The sequence below is a fragment of the Melozone crissalis genome, unplaced genomic scaffold (genome assembly GCF_028551555.1).
Source record: "Melozone crissalis strain CALT ecotype California unplaced genomic scaffold, PUWL_Pcris_2 ptg000016l_1, whole genome shotgun sequence".
Lineage (NCBI taxonomy): Eukaryota > Metazoa > Chordata > Aves > Passeriformes > Passerellidae > Melozone > Melozone crissalis.
Window position 1 is genome coordinate 4,929,235 of NW_026535794.1, and position 16,920 is coordinate 4,946,154.

At 46.8% G+C, this 16,920-nt stretch overlaps 1 protein-coding gene across 2 annotated transcripts in view; it reads right to left on the reverse strand.

Annotated features, from left to right (window-relative positions):
- PLCD1 (phospholipase C delta 1) overlaps positions 1-16,920 on the reverse strand; it is a 56,261-nt gene that overhangs the window by 32,339 nt on the left and 7,002 nt on the right. Inside the window, exons 1-2 of one of the 2 annotated variants that reach the window (XM_054273477.1) lie at positions 15,476-15,704; positions 11,261-11,425 (exon numbers count right to left, since the gene is read on the reverse strand). In XM_054273477.1, the coding sequence (XP_054129452.1) occupies positions 11,261-11,425; positions 15,476-15,575 (265 nt within the window). In that variant the 5' untranslated portion in view covers positions 15,576-15,704. Of the gene's footprint in view, positions 1-11,260; positions 11,426-15,475; positions 15,705-16,920 lie in introns of those variants that run through there. The other variant, XM_054273478.1, reaches the window with a different exon arrangement.

Here is a 16,920-nt window from a genome sequence, read left to right on the forward strand (position 1 = left end):
CACTTCACATTTGCTTCAAGTTCTCACCAGATGCTGGGGTGGTCAAACACCCTCCACAGCACTTTGCTGGTTTGGTTCCTATACAAGAACACACCAGGAGCTCCCTGGAGCTGGCAAAGCTCTTCCCTGACAATTATGAGCTGTTATCTCTGTGTGGTCTTTGATTATCACTTTGCAAAGGCCAACAGTTGATTAGCTGAGGGGAGGGGAGGAAAAGGTTGGGTTGGGATGGGCTGCTGTGGAATTATGATACCTAGCCAATTTACCTCTGAGTCAAAGTTTATGGGTTTGAGTACTAAAACCAGCTTAAAAAGAAAAAAAAAGGCTGCAATTCCCCCTCAGTTGGGCCTTCTGGTGATCTTGCCCTTTAACCAGGACATTAATCAAATTATAGTGGTTGTGCCTAAGGTGGAACTTCACCTTTAATGTAAAGCATCTTATTATGTTTGGCCAGATTCAGTTCAATCAAAAAGTCTAAAGTTTAGTTAGGTTTCTTTTATAGCCAGTGGGAAATAAAGCAGCTTTTGGAACACAGCTGTTCTGTCCTAGTCAAACAAAAATTTCAGGACAAGATAAGTTATACCCTTAACCCATGGCTACAGTGGACCCTTGACCAGAAGGGAAGTGCAATCTGAGCATCCCTCTCATATGTAGACTGTCCTTAAATGGGGGATTCTCCTCCTCTCCAGATCTCTTCTGCTTATGGCAGTGAAGTGGAAGGATCATCCTGTTATTCCTCTCCACCTGCCAGCTGCTCACCACTGCTTGGCTCACAAGAGTTATTGTCCTGCAGAATGGCTCCTCAGTCTGCTTGTGCAATCACCCTAAACTTGGGGCTGGCAACAGCCTCCTGTTTCCAAGACAAGAAAATCTGATGTTAAATATTGGAAATTTAGAATGGATTCTTTGGAAACCATTACGTGGCTGCATGAATCCACTGGAAAAGAAAGCTGTGTGGGAGGGAAAAAAAGATTGAAAACCTGTGTGTGGAAGGGCTGCCTTGATCTTTTCAGAGGATGATGGAGATAAAAGAGCTCCTCAGTACAGAAAGGGTACAAGGAAGGCTGAAGAGCACGACTGGTGTCTATTGTAGTCACACAAGAGAGAAGGAGAGAAACTATCACCACAGGAACTGTTAAAAAGCAGGGTAAGGAAGGACACTTTTATAGCTTTCCGTAGCTTGGTTGTGTGTACTGTTTTCATCTATCAATAAAAAAGCTGAAGCCAAAGGACTCAGCCCAAGCCATCTGCTAAAGTTATCTCTTTTCTGGAAAATCTTAACCCAGCATGAGTACTTTATCAGCTGCTCCCAGGCAGTGACTGTACTCTATTAGGAGTCCCAAACTGTGTGTATCTGCAAGGAGAAATCAAAAATAACTGGGGCACAGAGATGTTTCACAGCAGAGGAGCACTCCCAGCAAACAGCCATCAATCACAGCTCCCTGCAGCCTCCCTGCTCCTTCCCCATCACGCCACAGCGGGGAGATAACCACAAGCAGAAGAGAATTTGGAAAGTTCGCATCTCCTTTGGAGTGTTTGCGTCTGCTGAGGAGGTGGTTTGTAGAGAGCCCAAAAGATGACGCACAGCACAAGGCAGCCTGTGTTCCTGCTGACCTCCAGACACCAACTCACACAGGTTACATCCTGGTCAGCCTTCCTGGCTGCTCTGGATGCTGCTCAGACAGCCAGAGGCTCCCCACTGACACGGACATACAGCAGCCTTCCCTGGAGCCAGTGGAATTCCTCCTGTCTGAACCACTCTCAGGGAGATGTGGAGAACTTTCTTTCTAGCCCTCTTTTCAGTTTTCATCACTGGCTCCTGCTCTTGTGCTTCTCCCTTGCTGACTTTCAGCCCAGCACCCTTCTCCTCTTTTACTCCTGGCTGGGATGACTCAGGCCCTCAGGACTCTTTTGACAGCCCATGGTATTTTCAAGCAACCAACATGTAAATTTTGGGTATCTCTCTTGATTTGGATTTCTCTCCTCATGGCTTTCAAGCAGCTTGGTGTTACACTTGCAAACTCAATCTCCTCACACAGAAGGAACACCCCTTAAAGGAAATCAGCTGGATGATCTTTAAGGTGCTTTCCAACCCAAGCAACTCTATGATTCTGGTGCAGAAGAGCCAGAAGGATGAGCCTGACAACATTCCTAATGATGAAGGCACTTGTCAGAGAGGAGCCCTGGCCTCTCCACATCTTCTCTCATCACTGCTCCACAACTGAAATGTCCAGACCATGCTGGGACCATGAGCAGTACACTCTTTACTAGTCCTGAGGAATAGAGGGAAAGGAGGAATGAAGGAGACAACAACCCCTTTGTTTTCCTCCTGCTTGATAGGCCTTTGAGATGAGACATTTTGTCAAGAGTATTTGTCAAGAGAGAAAGTAAGAAATTGAACCTTCACCTCCTGCAAACTACCAAGCATGTGAAGGACAAGGAGTGGCAGGTGTCTCTCCTTTCTTGTGCCTTTGCTGATGAAGGGGAGAGGAGGGTCACTGTATGGGCACTGCCAAAACAGCCTCCCTTGAAGAACAGCTCCTCAGATCCCTTCCTTATCCCACCCCTGTCAGTGACAGGCGGTCTGTGCCATGTGGCACTCAGTCACATTGAATTAATCCATCCCACTCTAATTAGCTCAGTAAGTCACTTCTGTTTACTGTCAAGAAATGCAGATGAGAAACGTGCTCAGCCCTGCAGAGCCTGCACACCATCCTGCCCGTCTGCAGAGAGGTCAGACACCTGCACATCTACAGAGAGGCCAGACCAGCTGCATCTCAGCTCAGCTTCTTGTGAGGAGCAGATGAAAGCTGACCCCAGGACCACCCTGCAGAGACACCCCATGGATTTCACACCACCTGAGTGTGCCCTGTGTGCTGCTCCTCACTCTGGTTTCACCCCAGGAGGAGCCTCTCAGATCTCTGCTGCTCAGAGTGACTCTGAGATATGTACAAACTTCTTTTTCCCAGCCCAGCAGTCAAAGGAGGAGTTAGGACTTTTCTGTTCTCGCCCTCAAGGTTGTTTATTGTATCTTATTTATAAAATTCTTTCTCTGACCCACCGAGGTCTGTCTCGCAGGTTGGGTTGATGCACTCTGCCTGCCCTGGGGCAGTGTTATCTTTTTATACTAAAAACTATGTGTACAATATTTACAATTACTTCCCAATACCTATCACCTATGTTAGACAGTGAGCTTCTACTCTAAACCAATCTAAAAATCATCACCCAGAAGATGGAGGCTAGGAAGAAGAAGGAGAAACACTGTACACGCCCAAATTCCTCCATCTTGGAACCCCAATCCCCCATTCTAAAAACCCCAAAAATCTATTTTTCACTCCGTGACAAATTCATTATCATTCTACTTAAACTCTCTTGACTTGTAATCCTTCATATAAGGTTGGTAATTGTTTTTTCCAAGGGCTCAATCAAAGGCACAGGGCTCTTGGGCTCTGTGCCAAGGTCTCTGAGCCCCCCTGACAGAGTCTGAAGCCCTCCAGGGCAGTCAGAGGAATTTCCTGGGTTCTGACAAGAGCCCTTCAGTTTGATTTTGCTTTCATCAGGGGTGGCTGATGCTAATGGCCACACAAAGCTGGGATCAGGGCCTGCAGCTGGGATCAGGACCTTTGTGAGCAGCAGGAGCTGGAGCAGTGTCAGTCCCTCAGGCTGGGAATACCAAAGGATATCCATCACCCTCATCCCTGAGGGATACTTTAACACCATGGCTCAGGGTGGGTTCAGCATGAGCCCTGCTGTGGCAATGCTCCTTACTTAGGGCTCACCAAATGTGGTGGTGTTCACAGGGGTCCCAGGACAAGGGAAGAGATGAGAATCTTGACTCCATGTTTCAGAAAGGAGATTTATTATTTTATGATATATATTATATTAAAATAAAATTATATATTAGAACTATACTAAAGGAATAGAATAAAGGATTTCATCAGAAGGCTAACAAAGAATGGAAAGAATGGAATGATAATCAAATCCTGTGACTGCTCCCAGCCTCGACACAGGTGGCTGTCATTGGTCATCAAGTAAAAACAATTTCACATGCTGGGTGAACAATTCTCCAGATCACATTCCAAAGCAGCAAAACATGGAGAAGCTGAAGCTTCTCAGCTTCTCAGAAGAAAAGATCCTAATGAAAAGATTTTTCATAAAATATGTCTGTGACAATGCCCTCCCAGCCATTGCTCTTTCATCTCCCTGTGTGTGAGTTGCGGCGGGTCCCAGCTGCTGATTCCTCACCCATTCCCTTCTCCCCTCCACAGACATGCTCAGCAGGTTGTTCTGACTCGAGATCTGCTGCACAGCGGCCTGCCCTCACTGCTGGAGTGTGTTTACCAGCTGACAACCAGTGATGCAATGCACATGCAATTTTACAGGTTGTTTGGAAATACCCTTTCATATAAGGTCTTTACCCAGCCTTTCAGTCTGCCCATCGTGACTTGGGGCACTAAAGCAAAGAGAATGATCTCTATTTACATTCCTTCCACACAACCAGGGCCCTGCAAACTATTTTGGTGACTGGTTCCTACTTGCCCTGCCATCACAGCACTGCTAAATTTGGATCTGAGGCTCTCAACACTTCTGCCTTTGCATTTAACATATGCTGCAGAGAATAAGGTCAATATTTGTCAGCCTGTGATGAAAACTGTCCCAGCAATGCCCGCAGTGGCCTGATTGAAAACTCAATCAAAGAAACACCAGCTCTGCATCCGAAATGATGTGGTTGATGGCTTGAGTGATTCTGATAAAAACTGATGGGACCCACAGACAGTTTTGTTTTCACAGCTGACGGCCGCCTTGCATAACTCACTGGCATCAGCAAATATTTTTCCAGGGATAAATACCTGTCTGACCACAAAAGCAATGATTCCTCAAGGAGCTGCAGTTAGTGCAGCCAGCTACCTGCTGTGTGCACACAGGTTGCTGAGAGTTTCTGTTGACTTTAGACACTTACCAGGAACAATTTCAAGCTTTTGCTGTGCGATTCCAGCAAACACAAAGCAATATTACATCCTTCCTGTTCTTCTGCAAGTGAGTTCAGGACATTAATTCAATGGAGACAATAATTTATTCTTCTACAAAAGTGGTATGATATGTTCACTGCATGATATTTTAAGGATATTCATAGATTTCCCAGCAAGCCAAAAGCAAAGGAGGAAGTTTTCTGCTGAACACTGGTACTAGGCTATAAACATAAACCTTTTGTACTATGTTTAAACCAAGCAAAAAATATCCTATAACTGTGCCAGAAACCAGAGGAACAGAAGCAAATGCTGTGCATTTTTAATAGGGAGACTAACTAATTATCAGATCAAAAGATCTATTTCATGACTTTAAGCAATAACATAGTCATCACTTGCAACAGTAGTCCAACCGAGTTTAGCTCACCTCCCAAAACCGATTATTTTAATCAAAAAACAGAAAAAGAAATAACCCAACAATAGAAGTTCTTACGCAAAGCTTTTGGCCAGAAAGGGAAACATTTCATCTACAACTCCTGACGTTCTCTCTTGACTTCACTGCTCGTGATTCAACAGCACAGCCCCAGTGAATCATCCCTGCTCCAGTGTGTGAAGCTTTTCATGGAAAACATCACCTCCCTGAGCCTCCAGGAGAGACACAGTGCAGGAGGTACCAAAGCACCACCCCTGGGGCCCCACTGCAGCACCCCTAAACCTAACAGACTCATTCAGCCTTTTCCTTCTGCTTTGAACACTCTGTTTCTCCACCAGCTGCTCAAAAGGATGATTCACTGGAAAGTTTTCAACCATTCCCACAAATCCCCAAGTTGAGAGAGTTTTTAAAGGGATTGAGTCTGGCTTAAATGAGCTCACACTAGGGATTACAGCTGGTTTAAGAAAATACTTTCAAAAATCAATTTCACTGAAAGCAGCAAGTGCCTTTTTGCTCCTTTTATTTTTTTTCCACCTACATGAGATCTGGTATTTGACCACAGCTAAATTAGACAGTGCTTGTGACAGGCTGCTGCTCTGCCCCCTTTGGCTCTCCTCCCTCACACCACAGTGATCTGCCTCAGAATTAACTGTTTTCCAGCTCCCTCACATAAATCTTATCTTTGCCCCCAAAACTGTTAATCCAGCCACTTTAACTCTGTTTCTGGAGGCCAGGGAGAAAGCACTGTGAAAGCCTCATGGGCCAAAGAAGCCTCCACCCTCCCATGGCCCTACACATCAGCTGGGATAATGACAGCAGCAGTGTGTTTGTGGATCTGGTTGTAGCTCAGCCACAGAAAGGAACAACCTGTGGTGAAAAATGGATTTTTAAAGGTGATTTGGTGCCCAGCACTCCTGGAGGCAACCAGGGAGTACACACAGGGCACAACATGCTTGCTGGAAAACTGGCTTAAGATGCTTCAAGGGCTTTTGAGGGGGACGGAAAAATATAATTGTCCTGGGGCCTAAATGGAACATACTGAAAAATAAGGAATCATTGACAATAAGGAAAAAATGGATTATTCTACCAGATCAGAAACCATTTTGGAAGGACAGCTTATCCCCAAAGGGGGATGCAGCTATGAAGACAGCATCTAATTTAAATTCCCAGTTGTTTAAAATAAAGACAACAGAGGAAGGTACTGCTTGTACCCCATGTATCTGATCCAGGCAACATCTGTTCCTGTCACAACCCTGATAAGTAGGGTTTTTTGAACTTCAAACATCTGAGATTCTCCTGTCCAACCCTGGCAGTCCTCAGCTTTATCTACTGTACTCCATCATACAATGGTTTACAAATAGCTTTTCCACATGGCCATAAGAACAACAACAGGAATAACAAGAAATTATCCAAACAAAAAAACCCCATAACCCTTAGATTACCCAGACTTCCCTCCTCTGAGGTGCATCCACTGCTGTCAGCAATGCTGCAGATAAGATTAAACCTGCTGCTAAACCTCCCAGTTTCCATTCTGCTCATCCTTTTTTCCATCCTGAAAAGGGAATTTATCTGCAGCTTTGGAAAGTCTTTGTCCTGGAGAGCAAAGTCAGTGTTTGTTAGCAAGGAAGGGTGACTCTCTGCAGAGACTCACGCTGATTTTGGGTCTCAAACCATGATCCTGCCCTCCTCCTCTGCTGTGACAGCCTTCACTGGACCAAGGGAGAAGAAAAATGGGGTGACAGAGCCTGTCAGAGGCCACAACATGAGCTGGGGTTAACCCACCCTGCACCTGGACCCAGAGCAGCCTGGTGAAGTTAAAAGCTCCAGAATGAAACCCAAACACAACAATCACTCTGAAAACTCATTAATGGAAGGTCTCAGAGGATCAACAAAAGAGAAAGGCAAGGAGAAACATGACCAGAAGGTTGAGGGAAGTGATTTTGTCCCTCTCCTCTGCTCTCATGATCAGCACCTGCAGCACTGCAGCTCCAGGGCCTCCAAGGATGTGAATCTGCTGGAGCAAGCCCAGAGGACCCCACAAATGAATATATATATGAAATATAATAATATATTATTATAATAATAATAATAATATATGAAATATATTCATCCACAAATGAATATATTCCACAAGGCTGCTCCAAGGGCTGGAGCCCTCTGCCCTGGGGACAGGCTGGGAGAGCTGGGGGTGCTCAAGCTGAAGAGAAGCTCCAGGAGATCAGAGCTCCTCCCAGGGCCTTCAGGGGCTTCAAGAGATCGGGGGAGGGACTTTTGTCAAAGGGCCTGGAGTGAAGAGACACAGGGGAAGGTTTCACACTGCCAGAAGGCAGGTTTAGATTGGCTACAAGGCTGGGATTCCTTACAGTGAGGGTGCTGAGGCCCTGGCACAGGCTGCCCACAGAAACCATGGCTGCCCCATCCCTGGAAACGGTCAAGTCCCTTCCAACCCAAACCATTCTATGATTTTATGGAAATGGACCTCTTTGATGTCATGGGTTAGGACTTTTTAGGAGTACTTTTTGCTCATCTCTCTCATTGACTTCCAGGTCAGATGTGTTCAGAGCACCTACAGCTGTCCCTCCACCCCCGCCAAGAGCTTGGCACCACAGCGTGGCAATGCTGGCAGCATCCAGCTACCAAAGTGTACCAGAGTGCTGTAAATCCACACCCACACAGACGCAGCCCCAGCCTGTGCTCAGAGCCTCTGGGAACCCAGGGAATTCCTCTGGCTGCCCTGGAGGATGTGAGACCCTGTCAGGGGGCTCAGAGACCTTGGCACAGACCCCGAGACCCCTGTGCCTTTGATTGAGCCCTTGGAAAAAACAATTACCAACCTTTATATGAAGAATTACAAGCCATGAAAGTTTAGGCAGAATGACAGTGAAGTTATCATGGGGTGAAAAATAGATTTTTGGGGTTTTTAGAATGGGGGTTCAGGGGGCAAGATGGAGGAATCTGGGCATGTCCAGCCTTTCTCCTTCTTCTTCTTGGCCTCCATCTTCTGCTGTGATGTTGGCACTTTTAGACTGGTTTAGAGTAGAAGCTCACTGTCTAACATAGGTGATAGGTATTGGAAAGTGATTGTAAATATTGTACACGTAGTTTTTAATATAAAGACATAACACTGCCCCAGGGCAGGCAGAGTGCCTGGAACTGTCCTGCTGAACGGACCTTGGCTGGACAGGAGAAAGAATTTTATAGATAAGAAACAATAAACAACCTTAAGAATGAGAAATTAAGAGCTCTGACTCCTTCTTCGAGCACTGGCCTGGGAAAAGAGACTTTCTGAACATCTTGGGGTCACTCTGAGCAGCTACAGACTGTGAGAAGAGCCCAGCTCAAAGGATTTATCTCACTCGTCTTTATTAAACAATCCCATTTACAGCCCTTCTCCATGCCAGCTCCACAGCCATGGATCCACCAGGATCCTCCTGGCAAACATGCCTCCTCCAGGCAAACATCAGGGTTCCTGGAGCCACAGCCCAAGGATCCTTCCCATTCACTTCCAAGGAATGGGTGGGGTCAGGATTGTTCCTGTAGGGGCGCTCAGACCCCATAATTTCGAAACTGCTGGCTCAGAGCACAGGAAAGGGAGCTCTGAAAGTCATTCTTCTCAACTCACACCTTTATTTGATTTAGAGTGAGATATGTTAGCAAGATAAATTATATAGAGAAAGATATATATGATGTGGCAAAGGACTTTGGTTTTATATGGGACAGAGCTCAGCAGAGCAGGAGCAAACATCCACTGAGGACTTTGTGTTTGTTGTTGTTGTGACGGGTTATTGCCCTGGGGGACCTGAAGAGCCCAGCTGAGCTCAGGACCCCACCAGGCTGAGACCCAAACACTCAGGAGGGGTCAGCCTCCAGCCCAAAGCCTCAGGAGAGGTCTCACTGCAGCCTTCCCCTTTTGTAAAAAAGGAGCCACAGGGTCTTTTTACAAGGGCAGATAGTGATGGACAAGGGGGAACTGTCTTAAACTAAAAAAGGAGAGATTTAGATGAGATGTTAGAATGAAATTCTTTACTCAGAGTGCGACAAGACACTGGCACAGGTTGCTCAAGGAAGCTGTGGATGCCCCATTCCTGGAAATGTCCATGGCCAGGCTGGATGGGGCTTGGAGCAACCTGGTCCAGGTGTCCTTGCTCATGGCAGGGAGTTGGAACTCCCTGATCCATGATCTTTAATGTCCCTTCAAGCCCAAACCTTTCTGATTCTATGATCCAAAGCCTTTTACAGTTAGAGGGAAGAGAAAGAAAATGTGTGGAGAAGGATGCACAGAGATTAAATGAGGTGCCCAAGGTGATGTGAGAAAACTTTGGTTACAAACCAAACATATTTTACCCTGTTACTTTACTCCTCCTACTGGAAATCTTATCACTGCTTGAGGGAGGAAGGGAGGTACTTTGAAAGACCCACCCTTCATTTAGTTAATTGTGATCATTACAAAAAAAACCTGTGTAATTAACACATTTCAACATGCCATAAAGCATTGTCCATGTTGCTAATTTATCTCCTGGATTTACAACACCACAATGATTAGTGAAATAAGAGAGAAAAAAAGTCAGAAAATATAGAGAAATGTGTCAGAAAAACATGGAATGAGAAGGAAAAGAAAGATATAAACAGACACACCCTGCCTGATTCCACTTTGACTGCACAATTGGGTTCAACTGGGGTCCCAGTTATGGTGCCAAGCTGGGTGCTGCTGGAACAAAATGGTTTTTCCTGTGCCATATAATGGTGATTGTAATATCTGGACTTTTTATAATAGGGCAGATCCTGGGTTTCCAAGGTAAGGATGAGAATAGGCTGTCCTTCCCAGAGACATCTCCTGTCAGCCCTTGGATTTTCACATCTCTGCTGTTCCCTTGTGAGGCTGAAATGCCAATTTCTCCCTGGGGCTGCAGGCAGGAAAGGAGCAGCAGCCACACACCACATCACAAGTGCTCACACCATGGCTCACACAGAGCATTAGGACTCAGACACCTGAGTGACCTGAACAATCTGGGGAGGAAACAAGGCAGGCAGGGCTGCTGAGACCAGCACAGCCCACCCCACAACCACCTGAGGCAGCAGCTCCTGAGCTTGGGCAATGTGACCGTTCCTGACATGGCAGATTCCTCCTGGCTGTCCCAGGGGTGACAGCATCACTCAGTGTGTGTGTCACAGGAGGAATGAGGGACCTGCTCCCATTGCTCCTGTGGCAGTTCCAGTTCTGGGTTTCTCTGGGTCTGGACTGAAGGCACTTGAGACAATTGTTCATGTTCAGACTCAAGTGTTTATTATTCCTTATCAGTAAAACAGTCTCACTACCATGAGTTTGGCAGCAAGGCACAAAATGGCCAACAATCTTTTCTTATAAGGTCTTTTAAGACTAAACTATCCAATTAAGCACTGACACCTGGATTATTTTCCCTTTTAACCCAATAACTGATCCCACAGAGCTGCAATGGGGACTTTTCTGCCCAATTACAAAATGCCACCCAAACCCATGGAGAAGGAGGAAGAAGAAGCATGAAGAAGAAACCCAGGATGACACCCTGTGCCCTCCATCTTACTTCCATCCACAACATACCAAATATCCCAAAACCTCAATTTCTCACCAAGTGACACACCTACACTGCTCTCTATAATCTATTTCACACCTTAGTGGATTCTAGTCTATTCTGGAGTTTAGGAAATTTTCTCCATGAATGAGGGTCAGAGTCAGTGCTGCCCTGGGGGGTCAGGGTACCCCAGAGCAGACACAGAAATATTCCCAGTGCCCTGGGTTTGCACATGCTCCAAACCCTCCCTCCACAACACATAATGGTCCTGGTTCACCCCAGGCACCTCTGACAAAGCAAACTTTACTCACAGATCTGTGACTCTGGGGATCTCAGCACCTTCTTTGACTCCTGCCAGATGGTTTTGCAGTCCTCCTGGAGCTTATAGAACCGCTCCTTTCTCCAGGAGCTTGACTTCACTTTTAGCAGCTGGCTGCCTTTCAGGAGGAACTTCAGGTCCTTGTCATCTTTGAGGCCTGTGGAGAAATGTAATGTTTTAAGAGATAGCTCAAGAAATGATGCTCAAAAGAGTTTTCCCTTCCACAAGGGCAGCCAGGTCTGGGGAGGAGAGCAGAGCAGAGACCCAGAAATCCTCCACTCCATTTCATGATCACAAAAGAGGCTGAAGCCTTGTGTGCTTCTCAGACTGAGTCTGAATACTTTGTGTTGTAATTCTCAAGTGTTTTACCTTTCTCAAAGGTAAAATACTGTTAGGATGCAAAAAAACTACAACAAAACCAACAACAGAGAAGTAAAAGCACAGAAAGGAAAATTGCATAACTTCTAACTGGAATGCTGTCAGGAACTTTCAAGTGATTTCAGATCTCTTCTGCAACAAAATTTCCTTTGCGGAAACAGGAATACACAAAGATATCTCTCATCCTGCTCTGGCAAGCAGTGCCTTCCTATCCATGTGGGAATTCTGCAGATCAGATGAAGCTTGATTTGGTGACAGGCAGCAGCAGATCACTAAGACAGCAGAAAGGAGCAGCCAGGATCTCCTCATTGCTCAACCATCCAAAGGGTCTTTGTCTTTCTTACACTACGAGGCCAATGCAATGTCAAGTAATAACCAAACCTTCTGGTTGTGGGAACTTGAGATTTCACAACTTAGCCTAGATTTAGGAAGGCACTTGAGACATCTAGAGAGGAAACAGACACCTACTGAGATTCTGAAAACAGATTTGACATTCTACATGGTTTTAAGTGTCCTAGCAGTGCATGACTTCCACATACCTAAATACCTTGGAGAATCTGTCCCTCAAACCAACCATTAATTACAGATCTGAAGCATGCAGGCTGAGAAGGGAGAGCATGAAACACAAGAAACCCATCCTGGGCTGTGTGTAACAGGCACCTTGCAGCTCTGCGGCACTGCATGAGAGGCTGGCTCAGAGCTGGTGAAGCAGCATTTCACTCTGCAGAGCTGACCATGCACATCCCAACTCAGAGGAAACTTTTCTTACCTCACCTTGACAGCGCAGGGAGCCACTTGGCCACCTGACACTCAACTCCAGGGACATTCCTCATTACACAAATATAATGTGGAGTCTCACAAATAACATTTTTTCAGTGCAGTGTCCCCTGTGATGTTGGGCTGGTTCCTCTCTGGGAGACACAGCTGCTTTGAGTCACTGGATTTTAAACAAGGCAAGACAAGAAACTACCAGGCATCACTTCAGGCCTGCTTGGAAAACAAAACCCTGAGATCCAAGTGGCCAAATTCCAGTCTCCTGACATTCCATACAGGAAACTGAAGTGCCAGGTGCTGCAAAGCACCAGTGTGGGTCATGGTGGCAGCAGCAAAAACCAGCACTGAGAGTTTGTAACTGGGATACACTGGCCTAAAGAGAGCATTTTACACTGTGAGTTTGTAACTGGGATACACTGGCCTAAAGAGAGCACTTTAGGCTGCCAAAGCCTGAGATTTACATCAGAGATAAATATTAGGGGTGTCCATTGTCCACTTTGTGAGCAGCTCACACTGTTTATTGGTTTTGCAGAGCTCAAGGAGCACGCCCAGAGCTGAGCCAGGCTGAAACATCCAGACTTGAAAGCATCAGAGTACAAGCTGCAGATCCTGCAAAGGTGCCTTTGGCCTCTCTCTTTCCTCAAAGTTAAAATGGACATCTGATTAATTGTCTTCCCTGCTACAGCACTACTTGGCTCCCCAGCTCATGAGTGGTCTGGAGGTTCCTAAGAGGGCAATTTTAATGATTCCCCCACAGAAAACCTCGGAAAAAAATAATGGAGAGAAGAAAAAAATCTGAATCCTGCAAAGCACAGAAGGGTGACAAGGTGAGGCCAGCTATGGGACCTGGGACAGCATTCCCAGGGGCTGATGAGAGGCCAGATCATCTGGAGGAAGGACACACACCACAGCAGCTTCACAGGTTCTTGGTCTCCTGAGCTGACTTAGAGCTCTGCTCTAAGGCAAATGTCCTCCAAGTGCACAGACTGCAGCCTCACTAACATCCCTGGAGAGGAAACCAACTTCTCCCTTCTCCATATTCACCCACATTTCTATCCCAGCTCCCAGCTCAATTCCTTCTTTTTCTTCAGATCCCAACCACTCTCAGTCATTACAGGACTAGGAGGAAGACAAGTCATCCTGGGGTGGCATGACAAGGAGAGCAGGAAACCCAACAAATCCTTTGGATGCTGATGTTTGTAAGTGTGGAATGAGGACTCCATTTAACCAGGGCATGTTTTGTTCCACAGACCCTGTGTGCAGCATCTGTAACGTGTCCTGCTACCAGGACATCCCAAAGAACTGCACCAATGTAAAAAAGACAAATCTGGATGGGCGGTGGCCAAGGGCAGATTCCTGTCCTCCAGGCTTGAACCACAGAGTTCAGACACAAGCTGGAGCTCAGAGCCCTTCATCCTATTCACCAGCACAGCCCAGTCAGTGTAATAGCATGGTCAAAATTCCCCTTCTTCTTCCCAGTGCTTCAGGCTCTGCCTCCTGTGCCCAAGCAAGCACTGGCACTGACTCTTTCCTTGGGTGAGTCACTTAACTTCTGTGTTCCTACCTGCTTTTTGTTGGGCCATAGTGCAGCAAAAGACACTCTGATCTGCTGATACCACAAACACACCCTGATGTGTCAGTGGGACATTACTCTCAGCTGGTTGTTTGAACTGCTTTTCCGTAAAAAAAAAAAAACAAACAAACCACCTTTTCCCAGCAGAAACATGAAGATTTCTTCCTAACAACCCCATGGAGAATCATGGAATGGTTTGGGTTGGAATGAAGCTTACAGGTCATCCCATTCTACCCCCCTGCCATGGGCAGGGACACTTCCACTAGACCAGACTGCTCAAAGCCTGAAGCTGAGGAGGTTTGTGGTCCAGAGCTCCATCTCACAGCAATGAAAACCAGACTCATTCATATTGTACACATGCATCATGTAAAAGTTAAGAACACTGTGCAACAGGACAAGGATATTGACTCCCAACTATATAACAACACTTAGCATAAGAAGCACAATCTCTGCACTGAAATAGACATGCAAATCCTGCCTGAAGCATGTGACAAGACTGTGTCTTGCTTAGCATCCTCTGTAAAATACCAAATACACACTTAGCATGCAAAATTCCAGAGTGCCTTTCAAGGGTCAGGACCCCCCTACTTACAAAACATCAATCACACACTTTCTGAACAGAATATATTCAGCACACCGTGATGTTCAGAGCGAAAATCATGTTTGGCCAAGGTAGGAGTGCCTTGAGCACACACGGCACCACAATAACCATCGTGTTGATACACTGCACTAGGAAGCTTCAGCCACTGAGATATCAGAAATGTTAACCTTTGGTTTATGTAGCTCAGGCTTACAGCAAGCAGGAAGCCCAATAAAACAATAGCTGTCATGCTAGGAGCTCACTGAGGAGCTCGTGAGGATGGCAGTGTTAATCTGTATTGTTGCACTGTTCTCACAAATCTGCTGATCTGATAGAACTTAATTACAGTTGCTATAAAACAAGTCTCCTCCTGCCTGCTTACAGACCAGATTTAACTCAAGTTTGCTGGTTTAAAAGGGCAGAAAGCCCTTCTTATAAAATCTAAGGAACTCGGGTGAGTAAATGGCTATTTCCCACTTGCATCCACTCGGGCTGTGCCTCCGGAGAGCAGGAACAAGCAGTGAGTTCATAGCCAGGCACACAAGTTATGAAACTCCCCGGGTTTCCTCTTTCATCGGCAGCCTCTGCCTCCTTCCCTGGGCTCTTACAGCAACGAGGGCTGAAACCGGGCAGGAGAATGGCACTGCCCGCCCCAAACACCCTCAATCAGAGGCAGGGCAGAAACCCACCAAGAGATTTAGGAACCAAGCCTTTGCCCACACTCTCTGATGCCTCCAACTGTTCACACATCTGGCGTGTGGTTACAAGCAACCGAAAACAAAGGAAACCTTGGGAATTTAAAAATAACGCTGGATTCAGGGCGGAGCACTCAACTGCGCAGGGAAACGAGAAGGGAAGCGGCTGCCGGGTGTGCCCACGCTGTCCCTGTCCCTGTCCCTTACCCAGCCTGATGCCGTTCAGCGCGGCCACTCTGCGGCTCTGCTCCAGCAGGATGTTCTCCTGGGACGCGGTGCGCTTGGGCTGCCTGCAGATGCACTGCATGATCCAGCCTGGGGCTCGGCGGCCGTCGGGAGGGCTGGGAGGGCCGTGCCACCCCTGCGGGGGTCCCTGCTCATCCAGGAGCTCCGGCGGTGTCACACGGGGCTCCGAGGAGCGGCCGGCGGGACGGCGGCAGCGCGGGCGGGCAGGGCAGGGCAGAGTCCGGCTGGGGGTGGGACCGGGTGAGTCTCTCCTCCTGCTGCACACGCTGGATGCAAACTCAAGCCGAGGAGCCTGCCGGCAGCTGCCCAGGTATCGGGAACAAGTTTTCCACCAGCGGGATTTTACGCATCTTTTCCAGAGGGTGGAGAAATCGCGGATATTGTTTGCGGCTCCTAATCAGTGTCCTGGGCTTGTCAGCGTGTGCTGCCCGCAGCGAGCCTGGCTCCACCTTTCTCTTCTGAGCAGCTGCCCGGCACTGAAAGGTGCCTAAAACACCTCCTAGCCAGGGCACACGGGACCCAAACGATGCTCTCGGAAACTCAGTTTTAATCCTCTTCCTTTTCCACCAACGAAAGAGTGGTTTCCTAAGAGTGCGGAGAGCGCCTTCTCTGCCACCGATTTCCTGTGTGTGACTTGGGTGAGTCACTGACCCCACATTTCTGCATAGCTTTGGGTTTATTATTGTCATTCAGATTTGCCCTTCACTCTAATATAAGAATAAGCCTCCTCAGGGATTTTACAAGTGACTGATTACACAGAATCACGGAATAATTCAGGTTGGAATGAACCTCTGGGGCTCTCTTGTTCAACCACCCATTCAAAGTGAAGTCACCTTCAAAGGTAGATCTGGTTGCTTGCAGCCTTGTCCAGGTGAGTTTGGATATCTCTAGGGACAGAGACTCCAAAACCAATTCGGATATCCACACAAAAGCTCAGATGTTTTCAGAAGGATTTCTATGTTATGTCCAATATACATTTCCTTTGTTGAAACTCACAGCCATTCCCCATTGTCCTGGCAATGGCTGGGGCTAAAATCCATTTCTCCCCTAGCCATGACCTTTTCTGAAGGGGAAAACAGCAGCTATACACACACACCTTGTCGCAGACTGGTTTTTTTTTCTTTTTTTTTCTTTTTTTTTTTTTTTGTCATTGCCTTTGCAAGCTGCTGCTGTAAGGGTGAAGGTACTGCAGGGACATGGGTCAAACAGGGGTGAATGTCCCTTACTGCAGAATCAGCACATATCCATTACACTTGATATCAAACCACACTGTTTTAGCCACTGTTTTCAACCTAAATGAAGGCTCCCCATCACCAGCCCCTCATCATAGTCAATACAGGTTTTATAAACATTATCTCTGTTTCTGGTGTCTGTCAATCCAGACATTTCCCCTTCTTTCTCAGCAG